Here is a 26757-nt window from a genome sequence, read left to right as displayed (position 1 = left end):
GGGTTTTATAGGCAATTATATCAGACTGTCTTCAAAGATGTTTGAAGTGTATTGTTCTTTTTGATATATGTAAACCCTATTGAATGTACTATTAAATGGAAAAGAATAGAGAAGTTATACACAAAAATGTGATGCTGGTGGCATTTTAGGTTAGGAGTTATGTTAGTTGAATGACACAAATAGCTATTTTCCTGTTCTGTTGACTGGAATTTAGGATTGTGCATAAACTTCTAATTCGCTGCTTTTCTTTACCAAACAAACCCCATGTAACTATACTTTTAAATTAATCAGGATAAGTTGCTTAAATCCTTGCCAGGCAAAAAAAAAGGGGGAGGGGGGGAGTGGAATGAGAGAGGCCGTTCTGAAATGTAGGTCTAAAGATACTTATTACATCAGTTAGCTTTATCACATAATTGTTAATATGAAACTTTCTGGGTTTGTTGGTTAACTGAATAGAGCCAGAATTAGTGTGAGTTTGTGTGGTGTTGGCTGGAATTTTCCAGTTAATTTTTCCTACCTATAGGAGGAACGGTCTTGCTCTTAAGTTTCCCATTCTCTTGCAGGATTAGGTTTTTTTAAAGGAGAAAAGGGTACAGTTTAAATATAAGCAAGTGTTTTTAAAACTTAAAGTATATCTTGATTGAAATGTGGCTACCTAATATAAACTAAAAGAGGAATATATTGATGTATTTAAAGGTATATGTCACCAAGCCAAGTGACTGAAAGAAAATTCTGGCTTTGCTTCTAAATTGAGCTAGTTGTATCAGTCTGCTTACTTTATTGGGAGAGAGGGGGGCAGGAAGGGGGGTTAAATATGTTTCTTCTAGTATTGAAACTCCTATTTAATCTAAATAATATGATCCCTAAAGGAACACAAACGGTGAACATTCAGTGTGATCTGTATTTTCCCTTATCTGTCATTAGAAAAAAATTTCCTTCGTGAATAGAGTGAAAGCTGTCATTTCTGCCAGAATTTTTCAAAAGCTTGAGGTGTGGTGTTTATTTTGGGGGGTGGAGAGAGGAAGGGGTGAATTTCTGATTTTACCTGAGGATTGAAATAGTTTAGAGCAATGATCATTGGACAAATTCTTTACCTCAAATATCTTCTGCCTAATGAGGAAAAGTATGAACAACATTCATCGCGAGGTATTACCACTTGTTCACACTTGCTTTTGGTGAAGCTGATGAATTTATTGCTTGGCCTAACATTTTATTTGATTTGCCTCCTACATTGGTCTGTTTTCATCTTCTTGAATGTTCCTTTTTTGCAAAATACTGAAAATGCTTATTTTGTGAAGACCGTGTTTGCTTCTATAAAACACGTACTATGGGATCAAACTTCTAACTTAGCATTAAATCATTAAAAACTTAGCTATGTAGCAATGCCAATCATTTTCAGGGTTGGAACTATCCAAGAAAAAGAGAAAATAAATTTTTTCTGAAGCTGATCTACCAATATTTAATTTGGCTTGTACATTTTCTGCTCCTTTAAAACGCATTAAGTAGGTTGAATTGTTTGGTCTGGATGTTTTTGCCTCAGTTATCCACCAGGCAAAGAGCATGAAGAGGGAGGAGACCATGGCAAGCTTTTTTGCTGACTTGTAGTTGGCAGAGCATTTTCAGACTCCCTGCCTGAGGCAGCCAGGGAACAGGAGCAAATTGAGTGTTAGCATAGCCTGTAGTCGACGAACATCTGGAAACTTCCCAGCCTAAGGCAATAACACGGCCCAGCTCCCTACACTCATGCACCACAGAAGAGTTATTCAAGTGGCATTTAGTTTTCAACATGCAAGAGTTAATTTTGTACCCATTTTTCATGTGGAATGAGCAATTGTTGGTGAATTGTCCTTCCCCCAACTTCCCCCCCACCCCCCCAACCTTACACTGTTAAAATTCCTGACCTTTGCTTTATGAGACTCAGATGGGATGGAAGGAGAATTAATATTCACAAATAGTAGTTGATTCTACTCAGTGAAGACCTGGGTTGTGGAGTTGCTGTCTTTAAAGTTGGTGTTGCTTTGTGATCTCTCAATTCTTATTGAATGGTCAGTCTTAAACATGATGCAGAAAGGTTTTCAAAAGTTGTGTCTTTAAGTGACATTTTTATTGCAATGTCCACCATTAATGAGTAACATTAGTGTACATACAGCTCTAGACAGTAGCCTGTTTGAGAGGTTTCATTGCTGTGTTGGTCAGAGCAGACTTACACAATAAAAGGAGTTAGAGCTGGTCTGTGGTGCCTGTTCTGTGATCTACGCTGTGCCTGAATCTTTAGTGTGTACCATGAATCTGGGTTTAAAGCAAACAAACAAGTGAACAATGCTCTCTTCTGCCAGGAGGAACAGGGGTCATTTTAGTGTAACATCTAGGGTTTTTTTTTTTTTTGTAACAATGGTAGTGTTCTGCTACTATAGACCTTGATGGCCCTAAATATATTTCAAAACTCTCACACTTCATAGCTAAGAGAGGGGGTACACCCATGTAGATGCTGGATACCCATAAAGAGTGCTAGGAAATTGTGGATACAGGAAGAAAATCATTCTGAAGCAATTTAATGTCAGAAGGTACGTTATATGTAGAACTGTATTGAGTAGCTGGCGATCTATAAAAATTCTGCATAGCATGGTTACTTTATAGGTCTGGAATATCTCTAAAATTTCTGATTCTGGAAATGTTGCATAAGGTGAGAGATACTGTAAAAATATCTTTTTTTACAAATACTATGTTTTATAGTCTTGAAATGTAGCCTAAAATCTGCTATTCTGATAGAATGTGTAATCCAGAAAGAAAAAAAAAAAAAAAAAAAAGAGGGAAGGAGTTTTCACTTCTGGGTTTCGTATGACAGTTCATTGCCTCACAAATCTCTTCCTTATGTTCGTGTTTTCTAGTGGTAAAAGGAGAAATGAGTAATACTCCATATGGTAAACTGCAGATAATTTATCTTCTTGGGTAGGATTTTACTAGTCCTTTAAAATTCTTTCTAAAGCTAGATTCAACATAAGAAAAAATTAAACAAGTTCCTAAAGAAGCTGATAGAAGATAGTGTTCCTACCCAATACAGAGGGTGGTATTGGATTTTCTTTGTCATTTAAAAATTCCACTGAAATGACTTTGACACTGAGTGTGATGTCTGCCATCCAGGTGTGTGTTTGTCCCTGACCTCTTGCTCTGACACAAATGAAAGAAACTGATTTGTCGTTTTTACATAAAGTGTTTCTTTATGAAATGAAGGATTTTTTTCATTACCATATAGTTACAGTCTTAGAAATATCTAGTGCAGATGAACTGCTCCAATATTAAAAGCATCACTTTTTCCAGCTTGAGGATGTAGTTACACCAATGCAAAGGTCAGCTGTTGTCAAAAAGGCCAGTTCCATCTCCCCTCGCTGTGCTGTGAGCCTGCAGGAAGGTTCTTGCCATGACAAATGATTAATTTTCAGTTGGGTGAACCGGATCACTAGGTGACTGCTTGAGCACTGGTGTGCAGGAGCAAAGGGTGGAGCGGACTTGTCATTTTAGAGCAGCTAGCCTTTTTCTCAAAGCCAGTTGTAAGAGGGTAGCCTCAAGCCCTGGCTTCAAGCAAAAGAAGTGGACCTGTACACAGAGCATGCCTCCGCAGACTACAGCTGTCTCAGTCTTTCGGGTGGGCCAGGCACATGCAGTTCCAATGCAGCAGCCACGTATGTACCTGCCTTACTGTGGCACTGAAGGCCGAAGGCGTGCTGCTTCTATCCCAGTTGCAGGTTGTGTGCTGTATTTTGTATGCAACATCAAAATACTTCAATGCTACAGCTGCCCCTGCCTTACATTAATTTCAGTGGTCTCTGGCGGGTGTGAGTCTGCATGCTTCACATCAGAAAATTCTAGCTGTTGGGATTAAAACTCAAGAAGTTGTCACCAATGCTCCTAGCATTTTGTTACTCAATATGTGAGAGAGCAGCCTACCAGAGTTGGCCAAAGATGGCTTGCATGTAGGCTTTGAATGGCATGTCACGGCTCCAGCAGCTTGGAGTCTCACAACAGCTTGAAAAAAACACCTGTGAAAGAAAACAGCTCCCAGCTTCTGGCTCTCACGGAGGTATGAATTTAATGTCAGAAAATGCTGGCAAGGTCATCGGAAGCATCACGTTTGTTCAAGAGGAGGTATCGTCCTGCAGTTTTTTCTGCTGCTGCGGTTAACCTATGGTTGTAATTGGAAGAGACAACCTGGTGTGTGTTTTTTCTGAAGGGGTACATGTTGCTGGGTCAGCAATAATTTTAAATAAAAATTAAGTGTTATTTCAGTTGTATGGTGGGATAAGGATATAGTTGTGAGGGTCAGGATGTAAGACTAAGAAGATAAATTATAATATTTTTTGCCGTGTATGTTTCCTGCGTAGCCATCAAATCTGCTGACAGTTCATTTTGTAAATAAACTGTAGTTGTTCTTTGCATTTATGAAAGAAATGGGTAATGCAGAACAATCTGTGTAGGTGTTGAAGCTGAAGATGTGAAAATACAAGGGGAAGCAGCCAAGAAATACTTTTGTCAAATGGATATTTCCGAACATCTAGAGCCAATGGTTTGATTATACGAGACCAACAGGCATCAAAGTGATTGACAGTCTGCAGATAAGCACTGGGTGGTGGATGTAAACTCTTGATCAGATGGGGTGCTAAAATTTCATCTGGCAAGTTGAATAATGATATAGCCTGTCTAAATGACCTTGTTCTTACGGTACTTATTTTGGCCAATTCATCTTTTAAAATACCTGACTGTATGCATTTAAACACATTCTAAAAAGTAATCTTTTTTTCAATATAGGGCAACCATTTCCTAAAAGAAAATACCTAAAATAATTCATTTGTATTTATCCATCAGAATTATTATTTTTTTTATTTAAAAGGGCTAAATTGCTTTAATCTATAGAGAAAGAATATTGTAGTTACTCTTAATGTATTCCACTTCCTTACCTAATAATGAGTAAGTGTTGCTGAAGTTGTCATAAATTGTTGCTAGTACTTCTGCAGTCTGTCTGAATTGTAGTGTTCACTTATTTTATATGCAAAACTTAGCATTGAGATGGGAAAAAGTAGCTAAAACGCTACATAAAGGAAATAGTACTTAATGTTGTGTTCGGGTTAACTTGCTTTTTTTTGCTATTTGTATGTATGGATTTTATCATTATGATTTTTAGCGTGAATAATCTTTATGTGGAATTATCCTTTTAACTGCTTTTTCTTTTTTGTATTCTTTTTTTAACTAAGTTGGCGGTTTTGAGATCATTTGGGGGAAGGTGTTGGAATGATGTAAAAGATTCTACACGGCTATGAATCTTGAGTATTAGATGACGACATTTGATAGCACTATCATAATGTTACTAACTTTTTCTGTGTGCATTCTGAACTAACAGAAAGATATTCCAGTATCTGGGGCTCCTGCCAGTTGTGATGATGCCTGTAATAACAGATCAAGATAAAGCAAGCCAAAACTGTAGATGACAGAGAGTTCATTTATTTTTTTTTCCTGCAGTTTTTGGTATGAACCTGACTAATCACCTGCTGTCTGACCTTGGACGTTTTCCTTTAGACCACTGCCTCTAAATGCTCCCCCCATTCCAGTCTGTGCCTGGTAACAGAGGGAGGGCGCCAGTCTCCAGTTCGTAGCCATAATTTGTCTCTGCCTGTTTCCATGACATATTTCTCAGCCCTTGTTGCATAAAACTGTGGGCTTCCATTGATGATTTTTTTTTTTTTTTTTTTTATCGTATGAATCAAAGCAAGGAATTAAGACTGTAGACTAATAGCATTAAACAGCATGGAAGATAGATTCAATGCTTCACAGGGCTGTTTTTGCGAATTGCTGACAGGTATTCTTAGCACCAACAATTAGGCGTAGACCGTCACTTAACTCTGACAATCGAGTTAACCTCGCCATAGGAGCATAAGAGCCATGGCGCGGCAGATCAGACAGTGGGTCCATCTGGCCTGGCTTTCTCTCCCTGGTAATGACTTGTGCCGATGTTTAAGAGGAAGGTGTGAGAGGAATTAACATATCGAAATGTGATACTTAAACCCTTCGGTATTTTTTTGTGGTTAATATTATTACGGCGTTTTTTCTGAAAAGCAGTATTTGCTGAAGTGCTGAGGCCTGGCTAAGTTTTAGAAATACTTGAAGCTAACAAGACAAAGAATAGTAGGGAATGATGAATTTAAAACCAGAGAAAAGAGAGGAAATGTGGCTTCTTTGCAGTTACGTCAGTTCTCCAGGGTTCCCACAAGCCTGACTGGCATTCACACCTCTAGATTAAAATGTGTTGTATCTTCTTCAGGATCTCTAATGTGAAATATGAGGAAACGAACATTAAGTTCAAACATGAACATTAAGTATGGATGTTAGAAGAAAACAATATAGATTTTTAAAGGATGGGTGCAGAGAAAATCCTGAGAGAATTTCTGATCCATTTGTGATTTCAGACAAATCCCAAACCAATTTTATTTGTTGCTAATGTTTCAGTATTTTAGAGCCTTCTAAAACAACTTGCTGCCGTTCTTCTAAGGCAAAAATATTGTTATTTTTCTGAAATGATCAGCTCCTGAAGCTGAACCCGAATGGACTCAAACAAGAGAGCTGCGCAGGGCTGAGCTGTGCCCTCGGACCTCGGAGGTGACAGCTGAGACGTTCAGCGTTCCAGTTCAGTGCCATGCTTTATGCCCCGTGTGTCTCTGTACTTGAACTTTACGTCATAAGCAATGAATATGTTTCATAGAGTTTGTACTCTTTTGTCTGAGATGAATGCAGGCCCACACACAGTGTAAGCTTCAATTAATTATCCTCTGGGGTCTGGTGCACATATTTGCATATGCTCTATCAGTGGACCACCAAGATTATTCAATTAAATCCTTACAATGGCTTTAAGAAGGCCAACGATTAAAGTGTTAGTGGTGACTGTTCATTTATAAAATAATTGTTTTTATAAATTTCAGTGTCTACCCTTATTTTCCTGCAAAATAGGATCTATTGTGAGAAAAGCCTGAAATACAGGATGTGTCTGAATTGGTACCATAATGAAAACTGATGCACAAGTGGATGCACCAGCATTTTGGCTGCTTTTTTCTGTCAAATTGTTTAAAGAAATACTTCTAAGCATTTCCCAGATGATAAAGCATTTACTCTGCAGAAGCTTGCCAGACCATCTTCCTCTCTCAGCAGACTGAGGAAATGTCTAGTTACGACCTAGTATATTCTAATACAAGAGCTTGATAAGCATGGCTTTCTTTTAAAAGTTCTACTGGGTTATTAATAGATTGTTATTTAATAAAAATGGCTGTTTACTAGAGGTGTGATTGTGGAAGTATGCCAACTCCTAAGGCATTGGGAAAGGGATCAAGAAATCATTGAAGTCATTTAGGTATCTGAAGTCAGTGTTATGTTGTTACACTTCAGTGTAACCTTGGCTAATATAAAAAAAAAGGGATTTGCTAATGCTGTGATTCATATAATCTTTAAAAAAACCCAAACAAACAAACAAAACTAAATCCAAAACAGACCAATCATAAATACTAGCAGATGGGATAAGGGAAAGATATCCCCAGAAATCTGGCAAAGGTAGAAAATTCTTAAGAGAAATAAGGTGTTTAACTACTACTGTTACTGCATATCAGATTTTGATCCTGATGTGCTTAGCTGGATTTTTGAAGCAATATAGTGTGGTTTCACCAAATGTCTCTTGAAAGTCCGCTGTTGAATTTGAGGTAATAATTTACTGAAATTATATTTTTAACATATATATTTTTATATATTATTGCATTTGTAACTCAATAAAATTAAGCAGCCTTACTTCTGTGCAGTTCTACAGCAGGAGTTTAATTGAACAATTGAATTTTGCTATAACTCCTTCAATTATTCTTTAAAGGATGTCACTGCGATAAGTACCTTGAGACTAAACTAAACAAGATTCTGAGTTATATGATACAGGAGTAAAAAAAAAACAAAAAAAAAAACCAAAAAAACAACGAAGCAAGTCATATCTTTTAACAAACCAGCAAGTAGTCTTGAGTGAAGATAATTGACAGGTGAGATCTAAGGAGACCAACAATCGAAGCAAAGTGAAATGTGAGTTTTGAGAGAATGAGAATCCACAAAATTGGGGTTATTTCAGTAATAGGTAATTGTGTGCTGTTATTCAGGAGTGGAAAGTAGGGAGAGGAAAAAAGCATGACAGTGAAAGCACTGGAATCATTGCACAAAAAGAGTGGAAAGTTGGGAGTTACGTGCACAGTCAATCATTTTGTGGCCCTCTGGTTTGTTAACTGGGAGAGAAGGAGAGGCAGAGACAAGGCTTTTGAGAACTAAATATTGAAAATGGAAGAGTCATGCAACAGATAATGAATGTATATTCATAAGTGTGCTCTTTTGTCTACACCTTAAGCAAAAAAAACCCTGCAACACCCAAACCCCACACAATATGGTGAAAATCTGGGGCAAAACAGATTATTAGTACGAGAACTATAAATAGGGCGTAACTATAGCAATTTACTAAATACCTAGATTTTGTGAAGGGGAATTGGCTGGCTGTTCTCAAGCACTTGTTCTGTATTTGAGAATGATCCAAACTGGTTGAAAAAACTGAGGTGAGTAAGTGCTTGTAGGATTTATTGTTCTTGTTAGCAAATGCACAGTTGCTTCCGAATGAAACACAAAGTTTTCTATTTTTTTCAATGTCCTCTGATGACGGAATCCTTTGAGCTCCCTTTTGAACTTGAAGTGGAGAGGGGGCTGGATTGAGTGACAGGACAGTCAAGGTTTTCGTTGCTTGAGAGGTGCAGAGAGGTGACAGTAATGCAGGCTCTTCAAGCCGAATGAAAATTTTGCAGCATGGCTTTCACTTTTTTCAGAGTATGCTAATTGAAGACGTCTTGTCGTCTTGAAACCAAGTGAGCTTGCAGAGAAGTCTGACCCAAGTCAGACTTCAGTTGGAGATGCTTTTAACAGCAAGATTATTTTTTTGCATAGGCCATATATTAACGTATTTAAATATATATATATACATATGTAGGTATTTAGCTGCTTAATTTGTCTGCATTCGCTTTTCTTGTAGTTACCTTTAGCAATTCTTTTTCAAAACATAATTATTCAAAACCATGTAAAAGTTGGTAAAAGGAACTGTTACTAGAGTATGTCTCTAGATTTCATACAATGAAATGGAAGCACAAGTCAAAATTGCCTTTTGAGTTCATACTTCTAACACTTGCTCAAGAGCACATTTCACTTACGCTTCTGACACTGTAATAAATTTACAAAGGCCAAGGCTTGCAGAAGTGAGCTTAGCGATACATGTTGGAGATAATTTTCTGTCTAGTGAGCTTTAAAAACATTTAAAGTTGTTATGCAGCTGTCAAAGCATTTGCTAAAAGTTCTTACTGAAATTGATGCTTAGCGTTGTGGAGGGTGACTAAGACAACTGAATTCTCTCTAATTTACTTGGTGTGATGAATTGCTCCAGGCAGTTTGGTGCAACTGTGATTGTGCTGTTACGCAGCCTTAAGTGCATTTGTTCCTTCTAAGTTCAAGTCAGGTTTGTTTCCGGTTCTGAAAACCTTTTAACATCGTATGTGTAAGAAAATATCAATTAATTGGTCCTAATTAACTCATTTTAGTGAAACTCAGCAAGTTCATTAGTCTGATAATCTGAGTGGTCTAGCTTCAGCAGCAGAGAGCTTGTTCTTATCAGAACAGCTGCTGACTGTGGCTTTTTGATGCCCACTTCACAAGTTAGTTTTTACTTTTTCCATCCTCTCTAGGAGAGGCTGCAGCATCCCTCCAGCGTCAGGGAAGCGAGCTTTTGGGCAGCAATCGCTGATCAGGCATCTGATGTCACTCTTCAATAGGAAGAGGCGGTAGCGGCCAGATTGGAGCATCCAGTGCTGCTTCTGTTCCACAAGCCACCTGGCTGAACCATGCTACTCCAAATCCCATTTTTCTTTAGGAAACAGATTGTGGGTTTTCACTTCAGAATTGTTACATTACTCTAGTTCTTGGAAGCTTTCCACGTAGTTAACCATTAAGGGATGAGGCTTGGATTTCAGCTGTGAAATACGAGGCTTACAGATTCAAACACCCACCTAACTATTTTCTCAAGCTTATCTCAAACAGCAAACAGTGTATTAGTCATTTCTACTACAGACTAATACTTACAGAATTGAAAAATTTCTTCATCTGCAGTGCTATTATCAAGGGACTATCAAGGGTCTATATTAGAAACTATGCCCAGGGATTAAAATGTATGTAGTGAAATGTTATATAAATTGATGACGCATGGCAAGTACATCTCACAAATTGCCGCGCTTCTGTTCAAAGGCGTGTGGCTTTTGTGGCCTTTACCAAGCCTCAGTGTCTTACAAATTCCCAAATATTTTATCTACAGAGTAAAAGACACCCTCCCACAAAGTTTTGGGAAAAATGAATACACTTTATTTTTCTGAAAAATGCAGTGCTTGATTGGAAAGAACAGTTACTTATTAAAAGCTTCTCAATCTGCAATACAGTATATGCTATTTTATGAAGTATTTAATCCTAGCATTTTGAAAGAGTTTTTAATATTTGCACCTAATTACATAAACTTGCAGTTTTACATTGCAAGTATGTCATGAGAACATGTTAATCATATCTGTTCAAGCGAGAAAATGCTTTGTTTTTACATAAATGTTTTCGTTGGAATATAAATCTGGTTTTAGAATGGTCCCACTGAAAGAAAGGTTTACAGTTTCAGGAGAGTATGTATTATCAATAATAAATGAAAAGCTGGAGTACAGTCAGTTGTATAGAAATTTCCAGGTGTTTTTCCATTACAGCAGCAGCAAGGATACCAAAACTCGCATAACTAACTAAAGAGGGCTTAAAAGGGAAGTCTACAGAATTGACATGTTGCCTGAAAAAATAGACTCATAGTAGACCCAAAAAATGATGTCTGCAGCAACTATAGTTTAGGTGTTGCATTGTCTGCCAAGAAAACCAGTAGAATTTTGTTACGCACCTTCCAAGCGTGTGCACACACAAAGGATTATAAACACTTCGCTCTTAGCAGCATGTGTGATGTTATACAGGTCTGTCAGCGCTTTGCTTTGAAACTTGCTGTCTCTTTACACCCTCTTTTGTTCAGACTCCCTGATGTTAAGTTGCCATACTCATATGTTTTCCAGTGGAGCCGTGCAGCCTGGTTTCCAAAGTTGTTGTTTAAAAAGCTTAATTGAAAAAAGGCTTGTAATTGTAGGGTATGATAGGGCTGACAAAAAAGTGCTTGCATGTGCTATTTTCCGTACAGTGTGCCATTGCAGATTTAGTAAAATAGAAGAGTTGGTATAGCCACAGACCACATCCTTGCTAACAGTTGTGTAGGGACTGCATTTACTTAAATTTTTTCCAAATTCAGACAACTTCTTGTTAGATAACTGTAAGTTACTGCATTTATTTCAATTAGAAATGAGACAGTCTTATGCTAGAAAACAAGCACACAAGGTAAAAAATGCTGATGTGATTTTTTTGTTTTATTTTTTTTTTCCCCTGGTTCAGGAATGAAATGCTTCACAGAAGCAGAGTAAATCTGGCCTAGACTTGCCTTATGTTTGTCTCTAGTTGAAACTTATCTATAAATGTCAGTGCAAAGATTTAACATTAATGTAGAGAATAAAACTTTATTGCTCTGGTAATTTTTGCCTTCTTACCTTATCTGTAATCTTTTAAAATATTTTTGTCATGAAGCATGTATGAAAAATGTATAAAACTGTTTCTTATGTGAAATATCCCTATGTACTCTGAGTAAACATGTGACACATAGGGATTGCATGTTTGCAGAGTAGAAATTAGATTGTCAGACTGTGAATCTTATCTAAGATGTAGAAAAAATGTTAGGAGGCAGATACTTGGTGTAGCATTCTTCTGAAATGTGTTCTTCAGTATTGACTTGTCAAAAGGAACAGTCTTTCTAAATTGAAGATAAAGAGGCGTGTTGAAAGTTGTGTCCTGGTTTATGATTTTGTTTGTATTCTTTCAGCGCAGTAGAACTCAGCCTTTGCTTTGATGGTCACGATGAGAATGAGCAAATGAGGCCTTAGCATTTGGGAACACATAAATAAAGTCTACAAAGAGAGGGCATGAGAGAAGCTTTGAAGTGGCATCTAGTTTTAATTTTAGTGGGAGCAAACCAGATGTGCCTTTGGGAGTTCTGGCCCGGCTCATTTTTTTTGGGAGGAAAGGGAACTCAACCAAATCATACAATGGAGAGACCCCAAACCAACTGTCCCCACCCTACTACTTTGATCTTCTGTGCCACTTCTGAGTAAACTGCTCTGTTCCAGAGGAAAGATGGTCAAACCCTTAATTTTTAATTGTGTGCATCCTCCTGTACAACTGGATTACATTTCTCTCTTTGTTTCCATTTCAACTGGTGTTATCTGAATTTATTCCCTATACAAAAAAAATCCTGGTACTGTTAAAGATTATAGCCATTTCAAAATGGCAAAACTTGATGGAATTTTGATTTTGCTAATTTTGCAGTGGTGTGTGTTAGAACAAAATACTGGTACACGGCACTTTGGGGTCAGCAGTCCTGTAAAACACAAGATAAAATTAAAATAAACAAACAATCCTGCTTATGCAGGACTTCTGTTGGCAAGTGCTGCTCCTGGAATTATGCATTCTGTTGCTATTTACAAATAGAATAATATGTTTGAACGACATATTTGAGGGCTTTTTTTTACTAGTCCTTGGATCATATTTGGCCATCAAAATGATTGCTGTTGACTGTACATTTAGTGAGTAGATTAAAACTACACAACAAGGCTTTTTGAACGTGTCTAGCATTGGTGAAAATAAGTAAAATAATCCTGTCTTCTAAAAAGATTAAGGGTCTCCGGGGATGGAAAGGAGAAAGAGAGAGGATAAGAAGGCAAATAACATGAGTCAGATTCAAGGTTGCTGTCAACTTCTAACCTGAACAGGATAAATCCTTTTGCTCTGAGGGCTTGTCCATGCTAAATGACGCCAAAGCTTGCAGTGTTCAGAGGAAAGGATTGGGAAGTTGTTTAAATATTCTGGAGTAATATGGTGCTGTTAAGTTGGTATCAGTTGTCTTGCACTGAGGTGGCTAAAAATGGAACTTGTCCCTGCGTGAACTGTTTTGGTGTGGTTAGGGTTTTGTTTTATGGGTTGTTTTTTTGTTGTTTATTTACTGCTGGCTTGTTTTGGTTTGGTTTTGATCCTTTTATAGCAGGACATTGTCCCAGGCCACTACTGGAATCAAGAACAGAATATTATCTTGATACTTGCAAGAACTATGTTTTATTTTGCATTGAAATGCTGCTCTCTCATGTCATCTTAGTCAGCTGTGCCTGTTTCTGGAGCTCAACACATCCCAGTGGCAAATATTAATGAGGAATAGTTCATACCACATACCGAATTTGGAGAGTATGCTCATGAATCCTAATAAAATACACAGGTATTTTTTTGCTCTTTGGCTCTAGTGTTTAGGATGCCATTTAATACAACCTAACTATGGATGCTAAAATAGTAAGGGTCAGTTATATCCTTCAGTGTAAGTGCAACAGTGTGTGCACAGTTACCCTGTGCTCTCAAAACATGTTGATATGAAAAATTGATTGGAGAGAGAAGGAAGAGTGTTGTTTCCATATGCCTCTTGGAGGCTGTATCTCTGTATAAGCAAAAAGTTAACACACTGGCTTCTAGCTGCCTGTGTCAGAGTGAATCACTTTTTACCACATAATAAAAGTACAGACACATAAATATGCAGAGTTGAAACTCTGAGTTACACACTGGAGTTTGTATAAAATTGAAATTAGAGTTCTCAGTAAAAAAAACCCTATTTTTGCTTTATTTCCCCTGAGATTTATTGATATGTATTATTCTAGTGTAATAACTGAAATGCTAAGCGTGTGTGTGGACCTGGAAATTCATGGATAACTGAACAACTGTCTAAATCAGATGTTGAAGATTGTGAATATCAAATGGTAGCTTGGTTTTAATGAAGCTGTCTGTAGTGTGCAAGATCGAGTTTAAAACAAATGCCTTAACCTGGTGTTATGTGGGAGGGTTGTGACAATAATTAATTAGCAAGCTACTCTACACCTTATGCAAGTATTTTGAGGAGTCTTGTCAAAATATCAGCTAAGTTAATGCCAAAAATGCAATAATTCAGATGAGTAATGAAAAAGTTTTCAGATGGAAGTATTTAAAATCTATTCATCCAGTTAGACATATTTGCAGTTGTCACACTTCTTGGTTGTAGAAGCTGAATTTCCAGTGTTCGCTCATAAGATTTCACTTGTGACTAAGCTGAAGAAAGAGAAAAGATCATTCTTCGTTTGCCTCGCCTTTTTAGAAGGAAGTGACTATAAAGGTCTCTCAAATGTTAATAAGAAAGTATTGTGTATCCCACAGGAGAGTGTTTCATGTCTACAATATGTTTTTGCCTTTTTTATGGAACGTCAGCTACACCTCTGTACATCTTAACATCAGTGTGAGTGGAAAGGAAAACTGTCCAAAACCATTTTTGATATTTTTGGAATACAGACTTGATGCATGACTCAAGCCTGAAACAAAATGTTCTTGAACAGGTTTGTGTCAGTGCTTCCTCTTCTCTTTCTCCTCTTCTCTTCCCTGTTCCTGCTTTCCCTCCTGGGTTTGCGTGACCGCCCCTTGACGATTGAGTGTGGCCACCTCCGCTGTCAGTGTGAGCCGGGTGCACTCACACAAAAAACATGGGATGCGTCTCCTCTGTAGCGGTCCTGAGTGTTGATGGTTCTTGAGAGGAAGTCCTGATCCATTTATTTCGACAATTCTGGATGTGAGCTGGTAGCCAGCTGTCAAGGTTTAACATGAACGAGATGGCAGCATTTTGGCAAAGCTTGCGGAGTGCCAGCTCATCTCCGTGATCTTTATTTTTTTTTTTCAGTTTGGCGTGAGAGTTTCTGAAATGTCGGTGGTAACAAAAAGAAAGTTTTTGGAAGCGAAGAAAAAGAGGAATCACAAAAACCCCCGCAGGGTGTTTCGACCTTTAATTCTCTTCGATCTGGGCCATTTTCACTTGAAAGGCATCGTAGGATTGTGGCAATTAGGAATGGCACAGGCTACTCAGGTTGTCTCTTTTCTATCCCCTCGTTGTAATGGATGCATTTCTGCAACAGAAGCTTCTTCAGAAGCTAAACTGAGAATTCTGCTGAATTTAGTGTGAAGATAACATACCAGCGTTTGCTAGCTCATGAGTTAAGCTCCATAACATGCCTACCCATTTAGGTATTAGTAGGTTTTTAGAAACCAAGTAATGAAAATGCAAAGAATTGTGCTGTCTTTCTAAACTCGTGCTTTGGGTTTATGCAGATTTATCGAGCTATCCATTGACCATGAAAATAGTGTAAATATTTTATTAGGCTTTTGTTTGGAGGTAACTTTTAATCAATAATGCATCATAATTGCAAAATGTTATGATCCAAAGGAATTTTCAAGAAACCTGGGGAACATTAAGAGAGTCTTGTTAAGTTACTCTTGTTTTAAGAAACGGGAGGGGTAGAGAGTATAACATTTGCAAGATGAACTGTGCTACACAGTTTTGAAAGCTAAGAAGGTTAAATAAATTGGCAATAAAAGAAGTAGGTGTTCAGTATAAAGTGCCATTCAAAACTTTTGTTGTTCTGCACCTCTTGCAACTTAAAGCGCATTTTTTTTGTGTGTCCAGGTTTGTTCTATGTCCAAGAGTATTTTTCAGGGCTGAACTTATGATAAGAAAGGCATAGTATTATATAAGATACCTTACATGAAAAAGATTGTCATCACATATTCTTTGCAAAAGTAAACACTATCAAATGGAATTATTTTCTTCATGATTTACAGTGCTGATTTCAGATACTGGGGTTTTTTTGCATTCTATACTTCTTTGGTTATAAATATTAAAGCGTTAAAAACAAGAGGTGAGTTTGTTTTGAAGCACGTGGCTTATATCCAAACAAAGCATCTCCATTATATACTCATTGCCTTTTCTTAGTCTTATTCCTGCTTGTGTGTTTTTTAATTGCTGAACCAGGTTTAAATTTCGTCAGTGCACCTTTCCGGCTCTCTTTCCTATGTGTCGGGGCCAGAGAGTTCAGAGGGGATGACTGCGCTTCAGCCACCCTCGCCTCTCGTGGTTGCACAGTCTTGCTGCTGTGCCAGCTCCACGCTTTTGGGTGTGAGACCCTGCTGCTTGCATGGAAGCTGGGGGTAGAGAAGCCCTGGTCTTGTGCAGGGACGAGATATAACCGTCAGCTGATGGACGTATCTGGTAGACAGTAAAGGCAACTCCACCTCTTCTCTTCCTTCCCCTCTAGGGCTGGAGGGCTCAAGTCAAACCATTTCCTTCTTGAGTGGCAGCAGCTGGTAGTTGTTGAATTTTGGCAATTTCTCATAAATTGTGGGAGCTGCTGTGATGTAGCAACACCTGCAGTTCAGGGAAACGAGATATTGCAAAGTGAGTGCTTTGCACTGATGAGGGTGAAGCCCTCAGCCGGCAGGCTCCCTGCTACTTGAAGGTATCCCAAGATCGCTGCAGGGGAGTAGCACTTGGAATTAAAAAAATCACCAGCAAAAGAAAGTGGAACTGCGATTGCAACAGTTTTCCAATCACTGAATATTTATCGATATTATCGGAAAATTTTAAACTAGTAACTTCATGTTCTGAGCTAGAAGACAATTGCTTTTACGGTAGTCTCCCCTTACAGAGTATTTGTGTTTAACTTGTCCCTGTCTAGCTGAAATCCTATTTCATATATAAAGACTTAGCTGAAGTGAATAATTGGTGATCATATATGGACTAGGAACACTCTTACTGCTCTCGTTTTTAAATTCAAAACTAGTACCAACCCAGTGCCAATGTTTCCATCTCTTTCCAGAGTATTAATGAAGATTCTTTAATACTTGCTTATCACCCTTTTTGTTAGGTTTTTATACATACATATATGTGTTTGTGTGTATACGCATACATTCTTATATGCTGTAATGAAATATTCGTAATTGTTTTCGCTAGGCTGATAGACTTGGTGTACTGGATTTATACACTTCAGTTGGAAAATAAATATATTGTTACCTAATAATTTTTCTATCTCTCTTCCGCAGTCATAATGAACGAAAAGTAACCTGCAAACATCCAGTAACAGGACAGCCATCACAGGACAACTGTATTTTTGTTGTGAATGAACAGTAAGTGGCATCTGTTTCAGTCCATAAAATACATGTTTTAAAACTTGTTAATATTGAAGTAAGATTCGGTGTTTGCTAATTGCAATACTTAATTTATTTTTTTCCAAATCAGACTAGCATGTATAAAGTTTTTCTTGTTTAACTTTTTTAAAGTCGTATGAAATATTTAATACTAAATACCTTTTAAGATTAAAAAGCATAGCCCAAATTAGTCATATGATAGAAATGCACTATGTTTATGCAGTGTGATTTCTACTTGTCACTTTACTTATTCTGCAGTGTTAGCAACCGACCTATATGTAAAATAATAATCCAATAAACTTCCAAAAAGGCATACATTTTTTAATCACTTGGGGACAATCGTGTGCCTTTCTCACATTTTGCCTGATAGTTTCTCCTCAATTGGTTATTTTCTTGGCCAGTTAGGCCACTTTCTCTGAATCATTGGATAACAACTTGGTTTTGCTGTCTTTGCATTGGTTTTGTAGAATACATGATAATATGATAAGCTATGCATGGAAGTCATATGTGACCTTAAGATACTATATGTGGCTGGGTATTTGGTGTCCTGCTCACCACCAGCAGAACTGCAACATGTGAAATGTCACAAATGTGCGTATTCTCACTGAAGTGGGATAAAGCCATGTGGGGTCTTTGGAGTGCAGTTCTTCCCATTTCCATCTCACGCTCATACCTGTCTTTTTCCCCTCCCACTGACACCTTACGCTAATAGAGAAATCCTATTTTAAAATGTCTTAAAATTCATCTATAATAGATTTAAGTTTTAAACACAGTGGAGGTAACTTTGCAATGAAGTGTGAATTGCTTTCAAATTGAAAAAGTAGGACGCAGGCCGTATTAGGATACATCTAGGGGTGCTTTTTAATAGCAGTCTGCACACACAGCATGTTCTTGTGCTATTATATATTCTATTTTCAGGACTGCTGCAGCAATGACATCTGAAGAAAAGAAGGAGCGACCAATAAGCATGATATGTGAAGCAACTAACTATAATCTGACATCAGATTATGCTGCTCATCCGATGAGCCCTGTGGGCAGAGTAAGTCTTTATGTAGAAATTAAATTAAAATTAAAATCATTCAGTTATTCCACAAGGTGCTAGACAGTGTGATATATTAGTATTCCATGGAAAAAGCGAAACAAAGCATATATATTTTTCAGGACACTTGGCTGCTTTCGTGTTTAATTTGGAAACTGAGGTGTCTGAAACAAATTGTCACCAAAGCTGTAATTTTTATCAGGTATCTCAGATCTTATAACTTGCACATACTTAAATTGTTTACAGAATCTGACCTTTCCGATCAGTGTGAATGAGCAAAATCTTGAGTGCCTGATCAGGCATCTGGGTAAGCATTGTTATGGAAATTGCTCAATTACAAACAATCGGCTATATTTCTCCAGGTAAAATACAGAGAATTTCATATAAGTAGTTACAAGAGAGATGTGAGGTGACCTTATGGTAAAATAAAAAGGCAGATGACATCATTTTCTGTCATTGGACCAGAAGTAGAAGTCCTGGTTTAGTAGGAAAAAAATCCTGGGAAAAGTCGTAGAGATTCCTAGCACACCTGAATTTGTGTCCCATTTTCTTCATTCACCCAACTTCTCAGAGGGTGAAAATAAGTGCCCAGGTGTTTATCGAGGTGAGGGATTGAATTATATCTACTTTAAGTTATTGGATACACCTGATGAGGCTGCTGCATGCATTTTTTCAATTGTTGGACAGTTTTTGTAAAAGCAAAGTACAGTTGCTACGAAATTAAGAATTTCCTTAAGTTTGCTAGGACACCAAAGTAACAACTTTGATCAGTGATGACAGACAAGAGCCCTGTAATCTTTTCTACCCAGCAATTAACATTTAAACAAGGAAAAAAGCCTCATACTTTTGCTGGTCACTGAAAACTTTAACCCTGAGAGGTGCTTTTCATCAGATTAATCCAGCCTGAAAGAGAAAAATAAACTTTGGAATGTGTTTTAACTGTGCAAATTCCTTAATTTCAGAAACTTGAATTAAAATAATTTAATTTCCATGTGTTAGTAAACATTGTAAGATTTATTTAAGTGTGTTTTGGAAACCTTTTTTTGTTGTTTTAAGTGTCTCATCAGGCTGGCAATATCCTTGACCTACATTAGAAAACTATTATTTAATGAGAAAAGTGCCTTAGTCTATCCATGTTGCTGGGGGTAAACAAAAAAAAAGTCACAGACAACTTATAAAGTATATGTATAAGTCCATACAGGAAAGTCAATTTAAAACAAAACAACAACAAAACCAAACAACCAAAACCAGCTAGGCCCTAAAACAACCAAGCAAACAAAAAACCCAAGATACCGTGTTGTTAGAGTTGTAATAGTGATGTAGATTGCAATAGTTACACAGAAAATGAACTAACTAGGAAGCACTCTCAGATTAAACATAGGAAAAAATGACAGTTTAGGAGCACGTGTTCTGCAATCATATTTTTTCACACTCTGCTTTCAAAAGAGAATTTTAAAATGCCCTTTAGCATGTTTATTTCATAGTGTTCTAGGTGGAAACTGGGAGTGCTATGGCCCGGTTATTGTAATTTTGTTACGTTCATTGATTAATGACACTTTAGCTTCATGTGGAAATAACTATATTTTGAAAAAATAGACTTTTGTTCTACTTCTCATTCCTTCTGTCTGTTCTAGTTATTAAAATGCTTTTAAAATATTAATATGATTACTATGACTGTATGTACAATTACTGTACATCAGTTTTCAACTATAAATTTGTCTGAATTACTGCAACGTTTTGTTTTCAGAAGATGAATGTTTGCAAAATAGAGCCACAGCTAATATTAGTCAGTGGTTTCTGGTGGTTATTTAAGGCTAATTAATTGAATGAGTTTTAAAGGTAACTATATAGAAATCACCCACAGGTTGTACCTGGATACAACAACTGATTTTCTTCTTAGTTTTTATTCCTGTCTCCCAACAGTAGAACCTGAAATCCTTAGCTGTCTTATCAAACTTTGAATATAATATGTAGGGGCTCTGTGTATTGCAGTACAGTAAGACAGAGGTAAAATATCGGTGAGGAGAGTAAATTACAGGGCAGAAGAATGCTTCATGTGGTTGCCACACCTATTTTTTAGGTCTTCCTGTTTTCAGAGATAATTCATGAACACACCTGATATTGGCACGTAATGAGGAATGGAAGAAAAGTTTGTGGTACCACTACAGTTTCAGACAGCTGAGGGGTATAGAAATAAGTTCTCCCTTTCATTAATGTTAATTGATCCCAAATAGATACGGAACATGGAAAAGTTTCAATTTTGTGGCAGAAGGACTCACTGGAGTCTAATGGTGCTGCTGCCTAGAGGCTAATACGTGGTGAGACAAAAATCAGTCTCTCCCCAATAAAAGTCTTATTTCTAATCCCACTGTGTATGTTATGCTGGCCAATTAACACACTACAGCTCTGTTAAGTGCTGCTTCTTCCCTGTTAGCTTGAAGTGCTTTTGTAAACTTGAAGCCACTAGCACAGACCTCTGACTGTGAAAAAGATCTACATAAACTTGAGATTGTTACAGAGGTATAAGTTTCCACCCCTCTTTTTAAAATTAAGAAGTTGGTTTCGTAGTTGTCTTCTTTTTTTATTTTTTTTTTCCCCTGCTGTTAAAATCACTACCTAGACAAATATGATTACGTGTCCTGAAATGCATTCAGGGAATCAGCCTTTTAGTGTGTAAAATCAGTCATATTACCAGTCACCCTCCACGGTTCCTCTCCTCTGCTCTTCATTGCTGTCCTGATTATCAGCAGAGTAAGGCTGACAATTTTCTCACAGTAAGTAGAATGGAGTGTTAGCCCAAGACAGCTGCTGCAGAGCTCCTCCTATCTCCATTACAGCTAGGATGTATCACATTTTTTATAGATATTTCATACAGTGCTTAAGCCAGTCCAGCTTTAAATGGCTAATTTAGGTATAGCCATACATGCCTTCTCAGCGTTCAGTTTAGCCAGAAATTTTGGAGTAATAGCCAGAAATTTTGGAGTAATAGTCATGAGATACATTAGCAACCAGCATGGTAAACAGAAGCAGTGTGAAGGGCAGTACTGGTGCTCAGGGCCAAACATCTGTACCATGTTTTCATGGTTTACATTCAGACTAGTCCAGTAGTGCTCCTTGTACATCTTACATTTTAGTCTTATCTGAAATAAATCTGGTTTGCTCTACTATGCAAACCAAAACACAGTGAGAGTGAATGGTTGGGAGATTTGTTTCCAGAGCAACCTCCTGGTCCAAGCTAAAATGGTGAGGCAGAAACCCACTCAGCTCATGGAAAACTGCAACATTGGAAGGCACTGAAATTGCCTATAAAATCTGGAAGGCAGCATCATGTTGGTTTGTGGTTTGGAAGGTAATGTAGGCCTTGAAGACTGGAAGCATATTTTTAAAGAGAAGTTGAAAGTAACAGAGATTTAGATTTCCTGTCTTTGAGTTCACATGGAGAAAATTTCCTTATCAGCAAGGTTCTCAACCCATGTCTTTCAAATATAGATGCAATACGTTTAGAATTAATTCGTTGCTTTTGTACTAGTTCTTAAACTGGGGAAGAAGCCTCACATAAATTCTGTGTCCCTTACCATCTAAGCAGAGAGAAGAGCAGCTTGCAGACTGATGAAGTGTGCAGCCCCAGCTACTGACTGGTCTGTTGGCCAGAGTTCAAAACCCTGCCAGTGTTTGTTTTCTTCAGGTTTGGGAAAGAGTGAATGTCACTGGTTGAACATCCTGGCTTCTTTCTCAGTACTGGAACTGTACAGGGTCCCTCCCGTAGGTTCTGGTTTTGGAGGCATCGCAGTTGCTGGGACCATTCCTTAGAACTGGTCAGATGGTACCAGATGTGACTATAAGCTTGCTGGCTCTATTACCTTCTACACCTTCCAGCAAGTCATTAGTAGTTGGACCCTTTGTTTACTATCCTCCTTTTCTTTTTGCCTGCTCCAGAATCTGGAGCTGTGCAATATGTCCTGTATTTTTAGTGCTGTGGAATAAAAGTATTTGAATCTTCAGTTCTTTTTTTTTTTTCTTCCCCCTTTGTTCCTGTTTCCCCAGTTTGAGATAATTAGATATGTGTGAGAGAGAACATGGGATGGCCAGGGATCCCAGACGTAACAAGAGGAGGAGGTGATCTAAAAAGTTTGAGAACTCATAATTAGTTCATATATACACCTACGGTATTTCAATATCCTAAAATACTCATTGTCTCGAGGCTCAGAATTTGTTGTGAAGAGTTATTCTCTTTATGCAGTGTGTGGTAAAATAATCACGAGTCATCTAAAGTGTTCTCTGTATTAACTGGAATTAGAAAGCACTTGTGATACTCTGTTTAATTAATGGAAGTTTGTATTCACAGTTGGTAAGATGTATAATTAACCCATTAGAACTTTGTGAAGTTGGAGTCAATATGGTTTATTATCGGACCTATCTAAAAGATATCTATGTATTTTATCTGAATTTGTTAGCAGACTTGGCATTAGTAGTACTTGTGGTTGGTTGTGTTTTCAGAAGCATCCTTAATGTGTTCAGTCATTGTACGAGCATAGGAAGTCTGGGAACACTCTTGAGAGGTTTCGAACCTTTAATACCTAATATTAGAGCAGGTATGAGTATTATAAATAACTTCTGATCAAAATCTTGGCACAGGTCTTGTGTGTGATATGCCAGTGTAGTAGCCATACACATTAACCGAGAGGGATGTAAATTTAATTTTATAATGTATTCTGGATTGTTATGGGTTCTCTGTATATTCTTTTTTTACAGCTGAATGTCCTAATTCTCTTGGCTTCTTACAAACTTTTGTCCATTTTGCACTGGTAGAATTTTTCAGATGAAAATATGAAAGGTTTTCTTCTCTTATTTGTAATTAGGTTTTCAATTGCTCGCTCTGTCTTCCTTTCCAAACAGAGTTGAGTCAAATTTCTGTATCTCCAAGGGAAATTAAAAGTACTCTGTTTCTATATTTCCTCCCGATTCTTTCAAAAAAGAAACACAAAACGACTTCATTTCCTTGTGTTATAGGCTCAAGACAAATACACATAGCTTTTGTAATGTTACTCTTTTTTGGCTAAGCTATGTTCTGTTCTTCAGTTAATGGCATCATTGGCAAAAGCTGCACATCATTTTAAATTGCAGTTTTCAGTTTATGATTTTTAACTTACTGTGGAATTCTCTCTGAAGCATGTATAAAACCCAACTCACTTCTCTTAATGCGTGTTGAGAGAATTTCCACAGAGAAACCCCATCCCTAATTTGCAAGAAAACCCAAGTGTTTGTTTAGCCTTCCTCCTTTAGGAACTTTGCATAGCCTTGTAATTAGTCTCAGTAGTAGAGATGGGGAGGCTGAAGCACGGGATTATGTTGTCTCAATTCAAATGGTGGATTTGGAGCAGATCCATGAACACAGCTTAAAAAACTTACTTGAACTTTACTTCATTTGCAGAGTGGGATGCTTTGCTGTATCGCATCGCATGGTCTCCGAGGCACTAATTCTTACGGAATGTAAAACACAAGTAAACGTTCAGCTCATTTAGTTGCAGAACAAACTGGCTAAATGTAGGCTGAAAAGAATGAAGTGTGAATTGGCAAAGCACTGCATGTTTCTTTAAGCCTTTTCCAATTTCTTTTGGTTATTCAAGTAGAAGGAGGATAAAATCTAGAATTGGCTATTTATCCTACTTCTCTTAATCATCTGTGTTCATTGCATCGCCATAAGCTTGTAAAAGGTATAAACAACAGCAGATATAAGCGCTGGAGTTTCAGGGCAAAAGATTCAAAGTAGGCCTTAGAGCAAGCAGGTAAAATAATGAATATTCAAACCAGCTAAGAGATCATGGAGTGGAAGGTTATTGAGAGGGAAGAAAGAATAAAAAAAATTTAGTATATGCTCGGAAAGGGCGAGTTATATTTTGTTGACAACTGAGCAAGTTTTCATGTATTAGGCACCAGTGTTGGAAGCAAGAATGTGTAGAATTTTCTTACCCAGGTGATGTAATTTCTCATAAGTAATAATAGTTCTGTTAGTTTTACTTCTCTTTCTACAGCTGTGTAGGTTAGGCTTTCTCCCTACCTTAGAAGAAGGTCACATATGCATTTGGTTGGTTTCTCTTGTTAAAAAAAAAAAAATCTTTAAGTATTTGTCTTGGGATTTGTCTTTAAATTCTCTGCAGAGGAAAAGAAAGAAATGCTGAATCCAGCAGAACCATCATAATAATTATTTATCTAAAAAAGGAATACAGTTTGTATTCTGCAGTCCCCCAAAGGAACATGTTTAAGAAAAAGATCTTAAAGAAAAGAAAATATGTTATGATTTTTCAACAGATGTTGATGTCATGTTTTCTTTAACCTGTTCAATTCAATTTAGACATCACGATCTTCAAAGAAGGTTCATAATTTCGGAAAGAGATCAAACTCAATAAAGAGAAATCCTAATGCACCAGTTGTCAGACGTGGCTGGCTCTACAAACAGGTACTCTCCTCCTCTTCACCCCCTTCTTTTGGTGGTTTTCCTTTTTTTTTTTTTTTGGTAAGGTGTATGATGTACAAAAGACAACCATTTGCATAAAATACAATGATAGCAATAGCAGAGTGAAGCTATAAACTGTGAGGAACTGACACATAGTATTTTAATTAAGAAGCTACTTATTGGTTAACATTCTGACATGAGTAAGGGAATCAGACAAGTATAGAACATATTTCTCTCTAAAATTACACAAAGGGCATGGGACAAGGATGCCAAGTGGGGAGAGACTTTTTTGGTTTGTTTTGGGGCTGCTAAACTTTTTAGCGTGGAAAAAAAGTCACTCTGTTCCTGAAGTAATTTTTTCTGGATTTTTTAATTAAAAGAGACAATCAATTAACTTGATTGAAATATGAAGTCTGAATTATAGCACAGGTGGTTGTGCACATAAGTATCTGTTACGTAAGTTTTTATTGCCATGCATGTAAATACAAAAATCTCCCCTTATAAGAAACACGTAAGTTTGATGATACTTTGCTGCCTACTTCTGAATAAGTTAGATTTAGGCTTTTCATTCTGAGGTCCTTTGTAGTGAGTTTTAATTGTATGAAAAGATGTGGTTATGTACCTGAACTAACTTACTGGAATGTTCTAAAGATTCTTGCTGGTTTATGTCTCTTGTTTCATGTCAAACCATGGATATTCAGCATATAAAGTAATACAAAGATGTTGCTTCCCTAAAAATTGCACTCTTAATTTGTATTGCCAAGTCCATTTTAGTGTAGAATTGTATTATTTTACTAAGGAAGAAACAGTAGCTATATTTTAAGAGAATCATGATGATTGGAAGGGACGTCTTGATCAGCCAGCACAGCCTCCCCTGCTCAAGCAGGTTCAGCTTAGAGCAGGTTGTCCAGGACTGTGTTCAGTCGGTTTTTGGATATCTTCACAGATGGAAACTGCACCACAACCTGTGCGGGCAGCCTGCGCCTGTGTTTGATTACTCTCACAATAAAAAAGTTTACCTCTGCTCAGGTAGAATTTCATGTTTCTTAATTTGTGCCCATTGCTTCTTGTCCTGTCACTGGGCACCACTGAGAAGAGTTTGGCTCCACCTTCTTTACACTTTTCCATCAGGTACCATCAGGTATTTATACACATTGATAAGATACTTCCTGAACTGCCCTTTCTTGAGACTGAACAGTCCCATCTCCCTCAGCCTCTCTTCATATGAAAGATGCTCCGATCCCTTAATCATCTTTGTGGCCCTTTGCTGGATTCACTCCCATATGTCCATGTCTCTTTTGTACCAGTGAGCTGAGCACTGAACCCAGCACTCCAGCTAGATCTCACTAATGCTGAGTAGAGAGGAAGGATGTCCTCCCTCCATCTGTTGGCAACACTGCTAATGCAGTCCAGGATGCTGTTGGCCGCCTTTGCCATGAGGGTGCATTGCTGGCCCATGATCACCTGCTTGTCCACCAGGACCCTCCAGGTCCTTTTCCACAGAGCTTCTTTTTAGCTCATCAGCCTTAGAGTGTGTTGGTACATGGGGTTGTTCCTCTCCAGATGAAGGACTGAGTATTTCCCTTTGTTGAACTTCACGAGATTCTTCTCTGCCCAATTTCCCAGCCTGTCCAAGTCCCTCTGAATGACAGCACAACAATCTGGTGTATCACTCCTCATAGTTTGTGTTATCTGCAAATTTGCTGAGGGTGCGCTCTGTCCCAGTGTGCAGGTCGTTAATGAAGATGTTAAATAGTCTTGGCCACAGTGTCAGCCCTTGGGATAGACCACTAGCAGCTGACTGCTAGTGGTGCCACTGATCACCACCCTCTGGGCCCGGTAGTTCAACCAGTTTTCAATCCACCTCACTGTCAAAATGCATACCCTTGGACAGGGTGTATGTATAAAATGATTTAAATGCTGTCATGTTTCTTGTAAGAAAAGAGGTTGCTGTATGTTTCCGTAGTAGTAGTAATTGAAAGCCAGTTTAGTCAAGAGTTTTAGCAACAGATCCTATCTT

At 37.7% G+C, this 26757-nt stretch overlaps 1 protein-coding gene across 13 annotated transcripts in view; it reads left to right on the top strand.

Moving 5' to 3' along the window:
• PLEKHA5 (pleckstrin homology domain containing A5) overlaps positions 1-26757 on the top strand; it is a 178608-nt gene that overhangs the window by 86855 nt on the left and 64996 nt on the right. For 12 of the 13 annotated variants that reach the window (XM_054217231.1, XM_054217178.1, XM_054217140.1 and 9 more), the window contains 3 exons: positions 17140-17223; positions 18163-18283; positions 24636-24740. In XM_054217231.1, coding sequence (XP_054073206.1) covers positions 17140-17223; positions 18163-18283; positions 24636-24740 — 310 coding nt within the window. Of the gene's footprint in view, positions 1-17139; positions 17224-18162; positions 18284-18405; positions 19766-24635; positions 24741-26757 lie in introns of those variants that run through there. The other variant, XM_054217222.1, reaches the window with a different exon arrangement.

Source organism: Rissa tridactyla, chromosome 1 (assembly GCF_028500815.1).
Source record: "Rissa tridactyla isolate bRisTri1 chromosome 1, bRisTri1.patW.cur.20221130, whole genome shotgun sequence".
Taxonomy (NCBI): domain Eukaryota; kingdom Metazoa; phylum Chordata; class Aves; order Charadriiformes; family Laridae; genus Rissa; species Rissa tridactyla.
The sequence above is the reverse complement of the archived record's forward strand: the minus strand, read 5'-3'. Positions and strand labels throughout refer to the sequence as shown.